General features: G+C 30.3%; 1 protein-coding gene across 1 annotated transcript; it reads right to left on the reverse strand.

The window, feature by feature from the left end:
* Positions 1-6283: 6283 nt before the first annotated feature.
* On the reverse strand, positions 6284-18406 carry LOC122594020 (3-ketoacyl-CoA synthase 10-like). The gene is made up of 3 exons (XM_043766495.1): positions 17987-18406; positions 15872-16695; positions 6284-6871 (listed from the first exon to the last, which is right to left on the reverse strand). Exons 1-3 carry the CDS (start codon positions 18404-18406, stop codon positions 6487-6489), a joined length of 1629 nt encoding a protein of 542 aa, XP_043622430.1. The 3' UTR covers positions 6284-6486.
* Positions 18407-19245: the final 839 nt, after the last annotated feature.

Raw genomic sequence — 19245 nt, forward strand, 5'->3', positions numbered from 1 at the left:
TGGATGCGCAAAAACATTGATGCGTTGTTATTGAATATCATTGGATGCATTGTTATTGAATAAATGGATGTACAAAATGTTTGAATAAAACTAAATGCATTATTATCATTATTGAATAAATATATGCTATAATTGTTATTGAATAAAGGATGCATATATTGTTATTAAATAAATGGATGCTATATATTATTGGATAGATGGATGCACTTTTATTCAATAAATGGATGATATAATTGTTATCTGCAAACATACCTATCAGTTAACAATACACGGATTCATATCAATTAGAAATGAGATTCCACCGTATATATGAGAATATATTATTAAAGCAAATGTATATGTATAGACTAGCTTTTTACACGCACGATGCAGCGGGATATAAGAAAAAAATGTTTGTTAAGTAGTTGTATCGTGTTATTACATGAATGTATGATTTAACTCAAGTGTTTCTTACCACCGTTATTATTTTGGAGTGAGCGTTTTTTATGTTGATTGATTTTTAAATTCGGTAACGCATGTGTGTTTTTTTGGTATAATATGTGAGCAATTTAAGGGAAGGGAAGGGATACGCGTAAGGTTTTTTTTAAGGGTATTTTTGAAATTACAGGAATAAAGTGTTTTATGGTAATATAAATTAAAAGGGTAAATTAGAGATTTTAAAGGTAAAGTGTTAAATTTTAGAGAGGGTAGTTTGTTTATATAGATAGTATAGATATAGATGTACGAAATTAGATAAAAACAGAAAAGTCACTGTGAATGATTATCAAATTTCGTTGATGGTATAGAAACACCTTTGATCAAATAGTGGTAAGAAATCTGTGGCGGTCATGGATGATAAAATTACTTTTGGTTAAGTTGGAGGTATAGAATTTGGCAGTGAATTGAAGAAAACATGGATGAATCCTATTTGTTTCTTTAGGAATTGTTGATTATGAAGCAGAAAAAGAATTTGCAGAAAAAGGAGTTTTTGGTATAGAACATGGGGCTACAAAAATATACCAAGAAGGTGGGTCAACAAATTTACATGTCATCTATACCTTTTTTATATTCAATTAAATAAATAAAAAAGCTTAAAAAATTACAACCGTTGATTGATAAAATAAATGATCTAGATTTGTTCTCACTTGTTTTTATTTTAATATGGGAATATTTCATGGCTCATATATATACATATATATATATATATGTAGGGGATGCGAATATAAGGCTATTAGGTATCTTAGTTTAGGTGTGGAACACTTACATATTGTTTTCTTAATCCATAAAATTCATGGAGGTCCAAACATTTATTCATTAGTCAAAAAATATTAAAAAATTTGTATGTAAGCGGTTCCACACCTAAACTTAGGTGCCAAACAGCCTTATATTCACTTTTCCCATATATATTGATAACCCTTAAAATAGCATGAACTTTTGAAAACTTTTTTCTATTAATTGAATGCTAGGGTATTATTGTACTTTAGTTATTAACAATTAAATTAATTAAAGTATTATAAAACAAATCCCATCTTTACTCCATCTATTTATGCTAGCAATTAGGAAACTTTTTATTACTCTTTCTTTTTCCTCTACGTGTGATCAACATTATTATGATCTCATTCATATTATTCTATCTATTATCTATCGTTTGAGTTTTGTTATAAATATATTTATATATATACATTCTTCAATCTTGATTACTATCGTTTTAAAAAAATATACCAATATTTATATCTTGGACTTATAAATATTTTATTAACAGCTTGATAATATATATTTCATTACTTCCACAGAAAGTAAAAAAGGTGTCATGCTTGACCCGTTAGTGATATAAGTTGAATAATAGCATATTTTAGTTTTAGAAATAATTTCCCATTATATTTCCGGTAGATGCTTTAGATGACTTGTGTTTTGATACAAATTGTTCATTCATTCAATTTTATAAATGAATGTTTCATAAGCTTTGTTGGTGATTATATGTGCACGAACAATCAATATGAACACATATATGCAAAAACTTTATAAATAATGTTTTATGGGATTTTTTGGTACATATATATTACCAATTACGTGTGTGTAAACATATTGTTTCTCCCTAATGTCAATGCATTAATTTTTTGGTATGTGAATAGTGTTATGAGCATATGTACGTAGCAATTATATAAATAAATATTTCATGAAATTAGTTGGTGATCAGTTGATCACATGTGAACAATCATATGAACACATGTATGCAAGTATTTTATACCAATCATATAATGAAAGTTTTATAAGCTTAGTTGATGATCACATGTACATGGACAATATAAGCACATGTATGTAAATATACTATCAATAATGTTTTATGGGATATTTTTGATGCACATGTATTACCAATTACGTGTATGTAAACATACCAATCATATAATGAATGTTTTATAAGCTTAGTTGATGATCACATGTACATGAACAATCATATAAACACATGTATGCAAATATTTTTTAAATAATATTTTATGGTATTTTTTGGTGCATATATATTACTAATTACGTGTATGTAAACATATTGTTTCTCAGTAATGTCAGTGAGTTAATCTATATGGGCACGAGTGATGTGTATGAGCATACGTATGTAGCAATTTTATAAATGAAATATTTTATGATAATAGTTGCTGATCATATGTGGACAATCATATAAACACATATATGCAAGTATATTATTAATATTTCATGAGATCTTTTGGTGCATATATATTATCAATTACGTGTGTGAACATATTATTTGTTTTAATGCCAATGCATTAATTAATATAATTTCTATGTAAACAAGTGATATAAAAAAAAATTAAAAAGCTAAAAGAGGTGAAACTAATAATACTAATACAGTGGGTAATAATATAAAATGAAAACTAAAAATTCAAAATTCCTTATTTTTCTCTAAGAAGATCCGTTTTTATGAATACACGGTCAAAGTCAATTCCATATTTACCCTTTTAGCAAGAAAGCACAAGTTTTCTTTAATTAAACTGTTAATTTAAATTACAAATATGCCATTTTAATTATTAGCTTTTAATTATTTTTATCTAATGGTTACAATTAATTGAAAAGGTTCTTAAAAGTTCTTACCTTTTTTAAGGTTCTCAAAATAACATTTTCCTATATATTGTTGAGTCATGGATTCGCTGAGAGACTCAGCGAGTGACTTCATCAGCGAGCTCTCAACGACCGTATATTATCTTCGAGTTAAAGGATAAGTTCAATGACTCACCGCCATGTTTTGTAAGTCAAATATGGGCGGGAAGATGAACATAAAAAGGTTGGTCCCAATGACACGTGTTGACAGATCAAGATGGAGCCATGTGATCTTGTATCGTTCTGGTACTAAGGTGTTTCTCTTTCATGCCTTTTTGGGAAAGAAACAAGATGAAGAAAAGAGAATTATGCAGATCTGATTTATCCACCAATAGATAGTTGACAACCTTCATGTGTCAACATCTATTGGACTGTCATGTGATTGTCGTCTATGCCTATATAAAGAATCATTTGACCTAGCCGCAACTCTTGTTGGTTTGTCCATAGATAACACTTAGTGTGTTTTTCTCTCTTTGTATAATTGTTAAGTTTTTGGTGTGTCGAAAAACTTAACAATATTATATATTTTCTTTCTTTGTGAAACCGACTATGTATTCACTGTTTAATCAATAAAACATATGCTTAAACTTCTTTACTTTCTTGTATATTGTTCTTAAAGTAATTTACATTAGTTGCTAATTACATAATCGTTGCAAACTTGGGACTTTCATATATATATATATATATATATATGAAAAGGTGAGTGTGTGGAGTGTGGTTGTCGTGTATCCAAGGTAGGTATATAACCCTATTCACAATTTTAGTGTGTGTATATATATATAATAAGGATCCTTTAAAGTTGCAATAACTACCTAGATAAGTTGGAGGGATCTCAACCCTTATAAAAATAAAAAAAGGTTAAGATTTAAATTTAATTTTTTAATATTTACTTTTGATTTCAATTCAAAAGTTAAGAGTTGTCCAATTTTATTTATTAAGTCAGTACAACTTTAAATAACCCATATATATATAATATATAAATATAAGTTATATTAAAAGTCTTAATAAAAAAAAAAAAAACCAGGATCATTTAGGAACCTTTAGAAATTAATCTTGACATCAATGTTTTTTAGCAATGGTAAAAAATTAGGATGAATGTTTTGTAATATATTGATAACTTATATAATTGCATAAACTTAAAAAAAGGGTAATTTTGTAATCTTATTTTTCAGTTAATTAATAAAAGAAAACATTGCTAGGTCAGATATTTAGAGATTCATTTTCATCTTTTGCTTTTTTCGTCAAAACTACCGTCATTGTCGTATTCATATTGAATCTTCATGATTTTTTTTGATCAAATTCACATTTCAATTTTTTTTTTTTTTTTCTCAAAATCCTTTCCATATCAAAATAAATGGTCGGTGGATGTTTTTTTCCCCAATAGCGGTTAGTGCATTTCTTCCAATTAATTCATCTTTTTTATATATATCTCTTTTGTGGGTTGGTTTATTTTATTCCAGTTATTACAGTTTGATTTGTACAAACACTCCGCTTTTGAACTTCATCTTTTTAGTTTTTATACACCATTGTAGATCATCTTCTCATATATATTTGAACCGGCTCAAATACAAAAACAAATCTTCTTTAATTGAAAAAACGTTTGACTTCCTTTACTTTTACTTCACAAACTCATCCCACATAATTAAATATCCCCTCAATATTTTTAATTCCCACATAAATATCAATTTCATTTTTGTTACAAGATAAATTTATCAATGGGATCACCACCACCATTGCCTTTATCCATCGGATCGCTGCTATCTCAACCGTCATCGGAAGCGGCTGCAGCACCGCAAGGGATGATCATTTTTCTTCGTGTTGTTCGTGAGAAGATTGTTTATTATTAGTCATATTGACAGGATTAGTTCTACTCAGTTGATTATATTTGCAAAAATATCGGAATTTCACAACCGTTACCATCTGACCATCATCGCCTCCATAGTCGCGACAATCACCACCACCATCTCAACCTCTAAGCCGCCACCATCGCTGCCTCCACAATGGTCACGTTTTTGGGGAAAAAACTGATAAATCTTGGTGGGTATTTCGGGTAAAGATTTATGCTTTTTGGTAAGAATTTGAAATAAAGTTTCAAGGTTAAATGGAAAAAATTGTAAATATTGAAGTTAAATTCGGATCTTGGATTAGGCAAGAAAAATTTTGGGGTTTTTGGTAAGAAATTGAATGAAAGATTGTACTTTTAAGGGTGTGAGATGAAAAATGGAGGTTGATAATTTTGGGAATTAATAGATTTTTTCTTTAACATTCAAACTTTATTGATAAATCGAAAGCTAGCGAGATACTAAAAGTATACAGGGAATTAATAGATTTAGAATGGTTGTTGGATAATGGTGATAAGCTAGTTAAGAAATTTAATGTAAAATATATCTATACTCCTTTATAAAGCAAAACAATCTTTTTTATTTTTAAAAAATCTTTAAATTATCAAAATTGTCTTTGACATTTATTTTAAAAATTAACAATTTAAGCCCTTATTTTTTTAAGTATTCCACTATCACCTTTACATTAATCTACACCATTTGAAACTTGGCACCGCCGTCACCAGAAATAATATCGTCACCGACAATACTAGATAGCCGTTCCTACTACCGCTGCCGCATTGCTCAGGTACTATGATCGTATATATATGTGTGTGATAGAAGACAAAATCGCATTGCTCAGGTACTATGATCATATATATGTGTGTGATAGAAGACAAAATAGTCAACACAATTTCTCTCCATCAGTCAAACACACACAAAACAATGCCACATAGGCATTAAATATCAGATAGTTGTTTTCCCACCCCACATTATCTTAGATTTATCATGTTAAATCCTACATTATTCGAAAATTTTGTTTGGGCCTCAATGTAAGAAAATGTAACAAGTTTAAGATCTTTTTAATTAATTAACCCTTTTAGTTTTTATATTTTTTTTACATGCATCTCAATTAAATAAACAAAATATTGTTTAATATTAATTTTGAAAACTTGCACGTCGTGCGGGTATATCACTTAGTAAATATATATCAATAAATGGAGTATCGTGCAAGAATCAAAAGAAAAAAACAATCACATACTATGATCAACCTTTATTAAACATAAATCAAAGTACCGTATATACATATAGAGAGAGGATCATTATTCATTTTGAATTGTAAACATACTTTAATACATGATAATTCATCCTCTACAATCTACATTTATATAGACCACGATATAGTGGATCAAACAAATTACATATTATATTTCTGGAAAATCCATAATCAATACCTCACATCACATATTTAATACATCACAGTTTTTAATAATTGCCATTATTGTTTTATTGCCAAGGAGCTATCAAGTAGTATTGCAATGAAAAGTTGATAGCTTAATCGAGCTCAATTAGTAGGCTAAGAAAGAGTCACCAATGGATACCTATCAATGCAATTAAGCCAAGGGTTGTTGCCTATCGGAGGTTCTATGTCGCGGACAGACTTCCAAACAGCACTGTTACATTTGAAACCTGATCCAAATGCTAGTTGCCAGATTCGGTCTCCACATTTAACTCGCCCCTTTGCCTCAAGGTACGCTAGCTCGTACCAAATGCTACTAGAGGAAGTATTTCCAAATCGGTGGAGGGTCGCTATAGATGGTTCTATGTTCGTGTCGCTGAGACCCAAGTTGAGTTGTAGCTCTTTTAGCGCCATCTTGCTAGCTACGTGAATGCAGAAATGTTCGAATGCTAGCTCATAGTCCAAAATGTCGGGCTTATCTGCGGAGGACGAAGGTGGCCTCCTACATACATACAATTGGATAAACATTCATTTATTTACAGTCAGACTAAAGACATGAGGTGTTTTACTAATTTTCACACTTATAATGAATATCTATATCTATATATATATAATTATATATAGGGTAACACTCCGGTGAGAACACACTTAAAATAAGAACGGTGAGAACACCTTAAAAACGTCATTTTGATGTATTAAAAGTCCATAAAACTAACATAGTGCATAACTAATTATCTTTATTTAAGTGTTTAACAACAAATTCATCCGTCAAAATCATATCGAAATAATCATGTTTTTTGTTTCGTGCATCCACTTGGATGCATATTCATCAAAATGATGCATCTAACAAAAAACGTGAATTTTTTGATTTTGATGAATCAATGTGTTATTAAACACTTAAATTATGATAATTAGTTATGCACTATGTCAGTTTTATAGACTTTTAATGCATCAAAATGATGTTTTTAAGGTGTTCTCACCGTTCTTATTTTAAAACTGTTCTTATTTGATTGTCTCCCATGAGAACCATTTGAATTGAAAGAACCATGAGAACCTTTTAATTATAACTTGGTATTCATATGTGAATAGTTTATGTGAACAAATACATGCACATATAAACATGTCAAGTTATAACTAATATTACCTATATTCATATATGAATGGTTTTCAAATGAACCTACGTGAACGAATATGTTCAGATATACCTATCACATATGAACATCGAGTTATAATATAGTGGTTCTCATGGTTCTTTCAATTTAAATGGTTCTTAATTGAACCTTATATAAAGTAAGTTTAACAATTATTAAAAGTAAAAAAAAAAAAAACCTTCTTCTGCATTTCGTTTTTCTCAATCTCTAATCTAGTTCATTATGCATAGATTATGTTATTCAAACGACCAATCTTTTGATTTTATAGCCAGTCTATAGTTGTACGACGGTTCTTACGTTACAGTTTTCCTTCTCTTTATAGTCATTTAAAATTAAGGTTCCTGGATTATCGCTTTGGGTTATCGGATACTCCGAGTTATTTCCTATATTTAACCTGGTGTACAATTGATCAAGGTTCCAAGCCAATCTAAGATTTCTTAGAGTACAAGATAGTTTTCACTATACGAACTCAAGTGTAAATTTGAGTATTGATGATTTGTCCATATATATGAATACCTGTCACGAGTGTAAAAATAAGGTACTAGAGCTTCACTACATTCAAGATCTGCCAGTGAACTGAAGACATTTCAACAGAAGTCAAAGACATATATTGGAAGAAAGAAAACATTCTGAGTGACGGAGCCCAGTGGATGTTCTACACAGATCGAAGACCGGAGCCAGTCATCAGTATAAACTACTTACAAAGTTTTACACTGTTCAACCATATATGTATGGCAAGTGTATCATCCCTGATACTTTATCTTGCCAATAAATAGAAGCCTTTGCATAAGCTAAAATAGACTTTTGCTTCCTTGGCGAACTTGTACAATATTCATTCGGTCGCAAAAGGAACATTTAACAACTCTAAGTGTTCCAATTCTTGAGAATTTCCAAGTAAAGATCGCTTGTAATTCATAGGTTATTACGATATTTACATTTCTTGTATTATCTTGATTCCGTGACAAACTTTGTTTTATTTGACAAACTCTAATTGTTTACATTGTTTTGAACTGACAACGGGCTAGGTTGGGTGAACATACTTGATTTGATTGCTATTGACATAAAGGTTCCTTCGAGAGTCTCCGGTTTAGTGACTAACATATGGTTTTTGTTCTTTTCATCTTCATTGGGTACTTATCTTCTTTATTTTATTTTGATCTCATGGGATGTTATGGTAAATGAAGAGAGCTTATATTAACATTCATATCCAAGATGTGCGTGTCAAAATTTGCAAAGTTATGTAATATGCAAGGAAAAACTACTCATCCGGTTAGCAATATGAAGAAAACAGATGTAGATCCTACCCTAATTTGGAAATTGATGCTAATATGTTGAGATCGAGCCATAATCAGGAGGGCCAACCAGTTGATAAAGGTAAGGCTACTAATTCACACATGAATTGTCAGATAAACGTGAAGGATTTTGTTGACACCAAAGGTAAACCCTAAAGTCTCTTATGCTTCTGTTGTGCTAAATGGATTTTACAAGCGTAAGGTAAACTTAGGTTCATGATCTTGGATAATAATGTTAACTTTGATGGGATGGATGTTCATTAACCACTTGAATTGGTGAAAACTAAGTAGTGGCTATGGTAAAATATTGTATGGCTATTTTTTTTTGGGTAATAGATGATTGACATTCCCTGTAGTGGAAAATTATGTGAAAAATAAGTTGGCGAAATATGGTATTAATAAAACTATAATCAACGCTTCGGGTTTTTTCTTTTTTATGTTCACTGATAAGGTTGGAATGAAGAGGGTTTTGGAACAAGGTCCATGGCTAATAAAGTCTAATCATTTATCGAACCATAGTGTTAACCTAAAAATTAAAACTCAAGGCGAAGTCAGTGCCGCCTTGCGTTTGACTCTAAACATTCCATTTGTGCATGGAACGATGGGGATGAAGACTTATGCACGGAACCTAATTGAATTCGATGAAAATAATTAATGAAGTGTGAAATGAGTTGTTCATAAGTATATCTAATCTACATAATGGGGAGGTACCGAATGAAAGCCATGACACTGTTCTCATTGCATTGTTTTTGGCCATAGCAATGACAGTCGTCTGAAGCAAGTACAACCAGTGAAGGTTGTGCCAAATGAAAGGGAACTTCAAGTGGTTGCTTGGAAAAAAATAAAGTGGGTTAAGGAAAGCAAGGTGGTAATGCATAGAAAGGTGGAAAAGAGATATAAGGTATCAAGCTTACTATGCCCAAACCAATTTTTTAGTATAAAGTTAAATAACCTAATAGTAATCTAAAAAAGAAAAGGAATGATGATGTTTCAACCTCTACAACGCAACTAGTAAGCTTTTTCGGTCCTAGAACTAGGGAATGGGGTGTGGAGACATGGATACACATATATTATTCTCAAACATATTATTAAGAGAAAAACAAGTGAAATACCAAAGAAGGATCTAGAAGCCTCACTACTTAGCTTTGAACATGATGATGAGAGGTCGAAATGACTTTTGATTAATCAGAGGCATATATGGGTAACACTATAGAGGTAAGTACTTATGCTAAGAATTTTTCCAATATTTAGTATTGCTTCATTAAATATTAGGGGAATAAACCAGCTCTCCAAACAGAAGGAGATGCGTTAAGTAATGCCCAGAAAATGGAAATAGATAATAAGGTATCAAGCTTGCTAAGCCGAAACCAAATTTTTAGTATAGAGTTAAGCAACCTAAAAGTGATCCGAAAAAGAAAAGGAATGATGGTGTTTCAACCTCTAGAGTGCGAGTGAAGACTAGTAATACTTTTTCGGTCCTAGAGTAAGGAAATGGGGTATGGAAACATGGATATAATGGTTTTGTTCTCGAACAAACTATTAAGAGAAAAACAAAAGAAATACCAAGAAGGATCTGAAAGCCTCAATACTTAATGTTGAAAGTGAAGATGATAAGGTCGAAACGACTTTTAATAAATCAGATGCGTATATGGGTTATACTATAGGGGGAAGCACTCATGTTGAGAATGTTTCCAATATTTAGTATTGCTTCATAAAATAATATGCGAATGAACCAGCTCCCTAAACAGAAGGAGGTGGTTCAAGTGATTAGTGAGAACCGGCATAATGCTTGTGCAATTTTAGAATCCATGTACAGAATTCTTGACATCAAAATCTTTGTTCATCAGTGTTTTGGAAGTGGAATTAAACGTCAAATGGTAATTTATGCTCTAAAGAATCTCGAATTGTACTTGGGTGGAATCCTAATGTGGTAGAAATTTTGTTGGTCGATCAAACGGATTAGGTAATGCATACTCAGGTATTGTCTAAAGCTAATAAGGAATATGTCTTTTGCACCTTTGTGTCTGCACATAATAAGCTAGTATATTGATAGACGAAACCTGTGGAAGGATTTGGCTATTCATATAGAATTCACTAGCTAGGAATAAACCATGGTGCTTACTAGGATACTACAACGCAGATTTGTATTTTGAAGATAAGTCTTATAATGGCTTGAACATTGATATATCCATCAGAGATCTCCAAGAACATTGAAGTTTCTTATGTAAAGAGGTTTAATATACATCAGGGCAGTACTAAAAGGGGGGGGGGGGGGGGGGCAAGGGGGTCCAATGCCCCCCTCCAAATTTAAATTTTGTCATTTATTATTAAATTTTTCATGATTTTTAAAAAATTTCTATAGGTTTTTAACATTTTGCCCCCTTTTAAATTTATTTTTCATAAGTTTTCTAAGTTTGCCCCCTTTGAAATTTTTTCCTGGTACCGCCTTTATATACATGGAACTGGAAACCAACATTTATGCATGGTCTATTGAGGAAGATTGATAGAGTACTTGCAAATTTGAAACTTACTGATTCATTTGTTACAACAACTGCCCTTTTTCATTTGTATCGTATCTCTGATCATTTTTCGGCAGTCCTTCTCATACCAATGAAAGCTATATTTCGGTCTAAACCTTTTAAGTTCTCAAATTTAGTGTTGCGAAATGCCAAATTCTGAGACATTATTTCTTCTACTTGGGATATGAACATGTCTCTCTCCTTGTAATATGTATACAAGTATAGGCATATGTGCATGAAGAGTATTATGAACATATATATGCAGATATTTGGTACGAATAATAAATGTTTATGAGATTGATTGGTGATCACATGTGTATATACATGCAAGTATTCTGTAATTAAATGTTTTATGAGATTAGTTGATGCATTTGTATGCATGCATGATAGGGTAATGTAAATGCATGTGTTATGATACATCTTTTTTTGTGTGTTTTTATTAGCATGTATGCCCATGATTGCCCATGTATTGTTGTAGCTTACAAAGAAAAATAAGGATTTGATTTCTTTCAAATTTTATTTTAGTTATACATTAATAAATAAATTACTATGTTACCATCGATAATATTGTTGGAAAATTTTTGGTAAAGGTTCTTGACTTCTTAAGGGTGCTCAATACAACATGTCCATGTATATATACATATATATATATATATTATATATATAGGAAAGTGAATATGGGATTGTCGCACACCTAAGCTTAAAAGTGGGGCCTGTATATTTTAATCTACCAATATATATATATATAACAAGGTCCTAAATTCATTCTTAAAATAATAGGAACCTTGGATAGTTTCCATCTTTGATTTATAGTCATTAGATCAAATATAATTTTTTCATCTTTTATTAATGATAGTATTAATACTTATACTTTATATGATTTTTCAAAATATACCCTTCTTAATTATTATAATATACCATATAAATAATATTTAAATAATTGATATATATAATATAATAACATTATAAATTGGTTAGCCGAACTCCTTTACTAGAACTAAATTAAGATTGTGATTGGTAGTACAAAATTGTCAAAGTTATATTATTTGTGTTTTTTTCTAATTAACGGTATAGTAGCTCAATGAGGAATTTATATTTATTTTATATTTGTTTAGAGTTTTTAAAATATTTATTTAGTTTTTAAATATTTTGATTACAACCTTTAACATTGTTTACGAATGTAAATCAAGGTTTTATCTACAATAATATTTTATATAAGGAAAAAAAAAGATATTGTTTGTTTTTATATAATAACATTATGTTATGGTCATAAAATCGAATATTAGTTTTTTTTTTCATATGGGGCTACAAACATTATATAAAATATTTATCATTAGATTATTTTTTTCAGTTTGGTTTAATAAGTTTTTATCTTGTCATATCACTCGGAAAATTTTTTATATCTAAAGCAAGCGGATTGTGTAAATTTATGTGTAATGAACGGGAAATGACCTTAAACATATTATTATCGGTTGATAAAACTAAATCTAAATAACTCTTAAATTAATAACTATGAAGATGTAAAAGTCGATTCTCTATCCTATGCAAATTTTTTAGGCAAGGGCAAAAATCTCATTTCAAGTCTTGCTATTGTAGCTAAGGAAGACTTGACATGTTATATGTATAAATAAAATTTAAACAAATATTTTAATTGGTTAATAATTCGTTAGGAAAATTGTGGTTTAACATATATAAAGATACAAATATTTACTTGAGTGTGGTCATTCTAGAAACATCGAACCAATGTATAGTTTTGGGATAACATTGCAACAAACGATGACTTATTTATATTGTATATGTTTCGTTTATTTGGATTAACACACGTTGTACTTTTTTTTTCTTGGGCTGTGTAGCAAATTAGCCTGAGTCATATGACATAATTTTCTCTTACTCCGGAGCTTTTCCAGAATATTAGTAACAAACTCAGCTATTTTAATAGGATTTATTTAAAATTAATACCCCTATCATATTAACATCTCTTATTTATATTTGTCTAAATTGACATCTATCTTGTTAGAGCACATAAAGTGCACAATTTGTTATCCGATGCAATAATTCTAAAAGGCTGAGAAATTCGTACAATTATGCTTACGAAGTTTAAGTTCGTAAGAACTATTAACTTCGTAAGGCCTAGCCCATTTGTACGAATTTGACAGCCCAGTCTGTTTTTGCAGCCTATAAATATAAGTCTTAGGTCACGAATTTAGGTTGATGATTTAGTTGCAACAAAGAGTCATTCACTAGGTTCTAGAGGTAGAGATCTATACCTTGAGATACCGCCCAAACTATCACGATTCGTCTCAATGATTGTAATCCGTAATCATTGTAGATGTTTTTCATACGGATTCATCTTGTAATCATATGATTAATGATAGTATTTTCGTGTTTATCTCCTGTTCTTATTATCTTCGTGTGTGTTTATCATGATAATCATTAATTAACCCTAAAAACGATCATAGACGGATTCTGCACATCTATGATTGTTAGATCTCGTGTTAATCGATCCGGGAACGTGCTGAAACACGTTTTCACATATCTTATTAGATTAACAAATAATAATAAATTCTAATATTCAAAATATTGTCATATCCTATTATTTTTTATTTTGTAAGAACGAAAAACTATCCTACTTTAACTCCTAAAACCTCCTAAATCTCATTCACACATAAAATGTTACAAAAAATATAGGTAGAATTTTTTTTTTTCAAAATCTTAACAAAAAACTACCTATTTAAAAGTTCATGAATTTTAAATATATCATTCTACAATAATAGTTTAAAGTTAATTATAGATATCACCTGCTGACCCACTATCAATAAATGGATTGTTACTTAGAGAAACTTAAGAATTTAAAGATTTTGGGTTTAAATCTAGGTGTGAGCAAAATGTTCTCCGGGCTAAAGACATGAGTTTTCTTGAGAATAATCAGGTTTTATCTAGAATTATAGTTAAATATATGAAGAGGTAATCCCATTGGATTTTGTCATTTAAAAATAATAATAATAGAATACTACCAGTTGAAAAATGATGATATTACTTTCTGAAAATGGTTTGTATAATATATAACTGGTAAGTTATGTGTTATAATTTTATATAATGACGATATAAATTTAAGTTAACATAAATATTTATCTAATGTATTAATGAAAGTTAAAAAAAAACATATTATCCAATGTATATATCTAATAAAACAATATGACATTCGAAATAAAGTTTACATTACAATGTTCAAGGTCGATAAATTTACCCCATTTATCTCAAATAAGTGTTCATAGTAAAAAGGGAAGTGATATTTGTATCACTGTTTCTTATTGATGTACCACAATTTACAAGTTTTACAGCTTTCAATTATTAATTATGTTATTATCAAAACTTAATATATTTCTCTCGCTTATTACGCGGGAAAATAATCTAGTATTTTAATATTTGTTATAAAATATACATATAATTTGGGGCCATGTATTTCAGTGATTAAAATATAAAAATTTGGTGCGATTCACACTTAAAAGCTTAGGTATATGACATCCTCATATTCACTTCTTCATATATATATATATATATATCGCGTAAAGTTCTTGCGAGATATAAAAAAATATCTACAACTATGAGAACTAATTAATTAGATCCACTAGATTATCAATGGTATTTTTGTAATTATCATGTATATAAATTAAATTACAAGTTAATTAGTAATTAAAGGAATTAAATTTTGAAAGAGAAAGAAAATGTACGAATATTTTAAGAGTACAAAATGAAAGTTTAAATGTTGTTTATTAAACATTAATTTATTTTTGATAAAAATGTTGAGTTGTTTTTATTTTTGATAAAATTGAAAAAGAGAAGTTGAAAAATTGATTTATTTATTTAATATAACACAACTCCTCCGTCACCACGTGCTCCAAAAATGCAAAGACCAATGTTCATGTTATAGCTAGGTATTCCCATAATCGTCACTCACCCCGGCTATCTCAATACCGATTGTTGATAATCTGACTAAACTCGACGTTAACGAAATTCTTTTAGTGGTCATTTTTTCTAATCTCGGGTGACGGCCAAGTTTTTTTGAAATTTTTTTTTTCCTGAGACACCTCTAATAAATATAATAAACGATTATTAAATTTGTCCCCTCACAAAAAATATTCTGGCTCCATCCATGCCTAGAACCTATGTGTGTGTATATATATATTGGTTTTAAGTAAATAAAACGAGTATATTAAAATAAAACAAATAAAATAATAGATTTCTCTTCACTGAAAACTACCGTGCATCATGAAAATCATTGTGCATTAATTGCTTCGTGGATCTTCGTGCATCAATTTAACCATGATCTAAGGGTCAAGATCTTGTCCTATTTATTTTACTTTTATACTTGTTTTACAATACCCAACCCCTATATATATACCGTTATTATTTTTTATTTTTGCATCATCTTTTCTAGTAGTAACTAATCAGTTTTAATCAAACTCCATACGAATAGTCGAATATTAAAGCATGGTTGTGATGTACTTACAGTTGATTAATTTGTTGCATGGTTGCACACCGACCTTCGGTTTTCTTGGTGTCTGAAAAGTACCTCTTAATAAGGGTGGAGAAGAAGTAAACTTGCTCCGAAATAGGCAGGACTAAGGGACTCAATATGGTGATATTGGTCTTAATGGCATCACTAACGATCTCAACTAAATCTTTGCTTATATTCAACCCTTTGAATCCTAGTTCATCTTCTTCTTGATACACACTTCTAAAGCTCGAATCATTAGCACCTTTATGTGTTCTAACAATGTATTCAAGCTTGTACTTAGCTCGGTAATTGTCACGACGTCTATTAGACATCAGGACAGCCGAGCAACCCATTCTAAAAAAACAATTAGGAATGAGCATGGATCTGTTTCGACCAGGGTACCAATTATACCCCACCATTTCCGTACTCACTACCACCGCCACATTATTTGGGTTTGCCTCAAGCATGTCTCTAGCCAAATCTACCGCAATAATCCCCGCACTACACCCCATCCCACCCAAGTTAAAGCTCAAAATGTTTCCCCTCATTTTGTAATGGTTTATGATCATTGCGGACAACGATGGGGTTGGGTTAAAAATGCTGCAGTTTACGACAAGTATTCCTACATCCTTGGGTAACATTTTGGTCTTCTCGAATAGCTCGTCTAGTGCTCCAAATATCACCATTGAAGCCTCTGCTCTCCCTTCTTTCATTGTGGATATGTTTTCTTGTGACATGATTGATTTTGGGACGTAGGTTTCGTCTCCAATACCGGATGATCCAACTATCTTCTTTTGGAATTCAAGGCTTGCTTCATCAAATTTCCCTGACTTTCTTGCTAGCTCAATAAATTCCTCCTTAGTCACCTATATATATACATCAAGATAATCGATCATCAATAATAATTTTCACTACCGTACCTTCCGTAAGTTTTTTTCACAATTTTAAATGTAGCAAACTTACTTCCACAACTTACTTCCATGTTTTTAACAAATTTCAATATCTTTATTTTAGCAACCTATTATGTGTATAAATAACACTTATTTTACGTAGCCATTGATATATATATCTGTAACATGCAAATACCATGCATGCTAATAAACAAATCATTTATGGATGTTGTTAACAATAGCTCTGTGCTATATTTATCAGCATACTTCTCTTTGATTTCTTTATTTTCCGTTTGGATCGTGTAATATCTTACATGCACTTTCAAACCTGTATTGATCAAAATAACTATATTCACCATTTTAAATAATTTTATGTGTAATGATATTTTCGGTGTATAAACTCATCAAAAGGCTAAGTCGCATATATCTAATTTTCATAAATTAATCTTGTATACATATGAATAATGAAAAGCTAATACAGGCATATCAGTTTCAAAATCTTGTGTCTATATATTGTTTTATTACGTATATATTGTTTTTTTTTTAAAAAGTAAAAAATTAATATTAGTTTTTTTAAAAAGATGTACATGTACATACCCTAATTTGCAGTGGTGGAGGGCCGGGAGGGGGTGGTACTCGGGTGCCAAGCCCTCTCCATAAAGTCCAGTTTGTTTAATACGTACATATACATTATGTTTATGGCCTTATATAAGAAACTAATAAACCAATGATCTCAATATATATATTATGATCCCATGCATAACTATAGTAATAATTAAAAGACAGTATAAATTAAATGAGAATCCTCATTGACATCATTGTTGATATTAAAATTGCTTTATCTATTATTTTCCCTTTAATATTTGTTGTAGTGATGGTATAAAAAAAACTCATTGTTATTTAATTACTTTGGCTAAATACTAGACCTAGATTATTAATTGACGTCCACATACTAATATTATTTTATGTTGTGTAAATATACGTGATCAGTGGTCTCCTTAGCTTTACCTCTGTGTTACGACAACTCTTTTTAAGTTGTATATTTACGATATGTATTAGAGTCCGTCAGCCCCGTTAATTAAGTTAAAATTCTGGCTCCGCCCCGGCGCCTCTAGTGTAAGGCATTGTCTCTCTAAGAGCTAGGACTCATGTTCAATCTCGTGCATCAGTGTTTCATAACTATATTTGGGGTGTTATTTTGCGCTTATTTGATTAATTAGTTTCATAAAATTTATGGTTCATATAGATATATAGATAACTTACTAACCTTAAGATCATCATCGGGTTTGAAGCAGGCAAAATCGATCAAATAAATTGGTCGAGGGGGAGACAATAATTGAATTGTAAGATTTAAAATTAAAACAACAAAAAGAGCAGGTAGCGCGACAAGGTCGTAACGGCCACTACTAGTGGTTTCCCTAATCTTCACCCAAAGTTCTTCCTTGTTTAACCTTCCATACTCCATACCAAATACCAGCACAACTACCGAGAGTACAGTCGCTAAATAGATTTTGTGACTAGTAAGGTAATGATAACCAAGTTTAACATACTTAAGATTTAGTGACCGGAGGAAGTCTGGTAACTGACGCTGGATCCTGACTAAAATAGTACTTATGGAACCAGTGTCCGGACCAGATGGTTCAACTCTAGGGTTCACGATTTCCGTGGACAAGAGTTGTTCTGCCATTAGTACGTAGTGAATATTGATTGAATAATGTGTGAATATGGGAAGAAGGGATGAGGTCTATTAAGTACGGCAACAATGTAGCTAGAAGGGAATAGTATATATAGTCGTAGGATTTGAAAATTCGGTGTATTCGTAGCTATCTATCAAATACTGAAATACATGAAGATATACAATAAATACATAAACTATAATGCTAGTTATTCCAGCTTCTCTATAATTTCAATGCCGCGGTGAACAAACAAAACAAAAGAGAGGGCCATCTCAACCAAAGGAGAATGTTATGTGTTTTGTATTATTATGATCGACTTATTTGAGATACATCTTTATTTAGTTGTTGTTTGTCCATTAAAACTGGTAGTTGCATAGCAACATGCATATCGTATTAAATAGTAGGTAACCATATTTGTAAATATGGTTTAGTTTACACTTATGGTTTGAAAGGTTTCACCCTTACATATATTATATGTATTAGTCTGATCAATATCTATGCGTAATGTAAGATTTAGTTTAGCTTATATATATATATATATATATATTACATTCGTAAAAGAATATACTTTCGATCCTGTTAACTCTTAATTATATGTGTTGTAATAGTTAGTATAATCTTATCTTAATCTTATCTTAATATATACTATAAGACAGTTGAACTAATGACTTATTAACCAATCAAATTGCTCAATTTCATTAAATCGACTTTCACTTATGTCATCATTTAGATTAATTATAAATTAAAAATCCTAATAATTATTATCCAAATACATTATTATATTAATATTTATATTAATTTATAGAAAAAATCTCATTAATTTGCACTTTTTTTGTTTTCCATTAACAAT

This window comes from Erigeron canadensis, chromosome 3, assembly GCF_010389155.1.
Source record: "Erigeron canadensis isolate Cc75 chromosome 3, C_canadensis_v1, whole genome shotgun sequence".
NCBI classification, from domain to species: Eukaryota; Viridiplantae; Streptophyta; class Magnoliopsida; order Asterales; family Asteraceae; genus Erigeron; species Erigeron canadensis.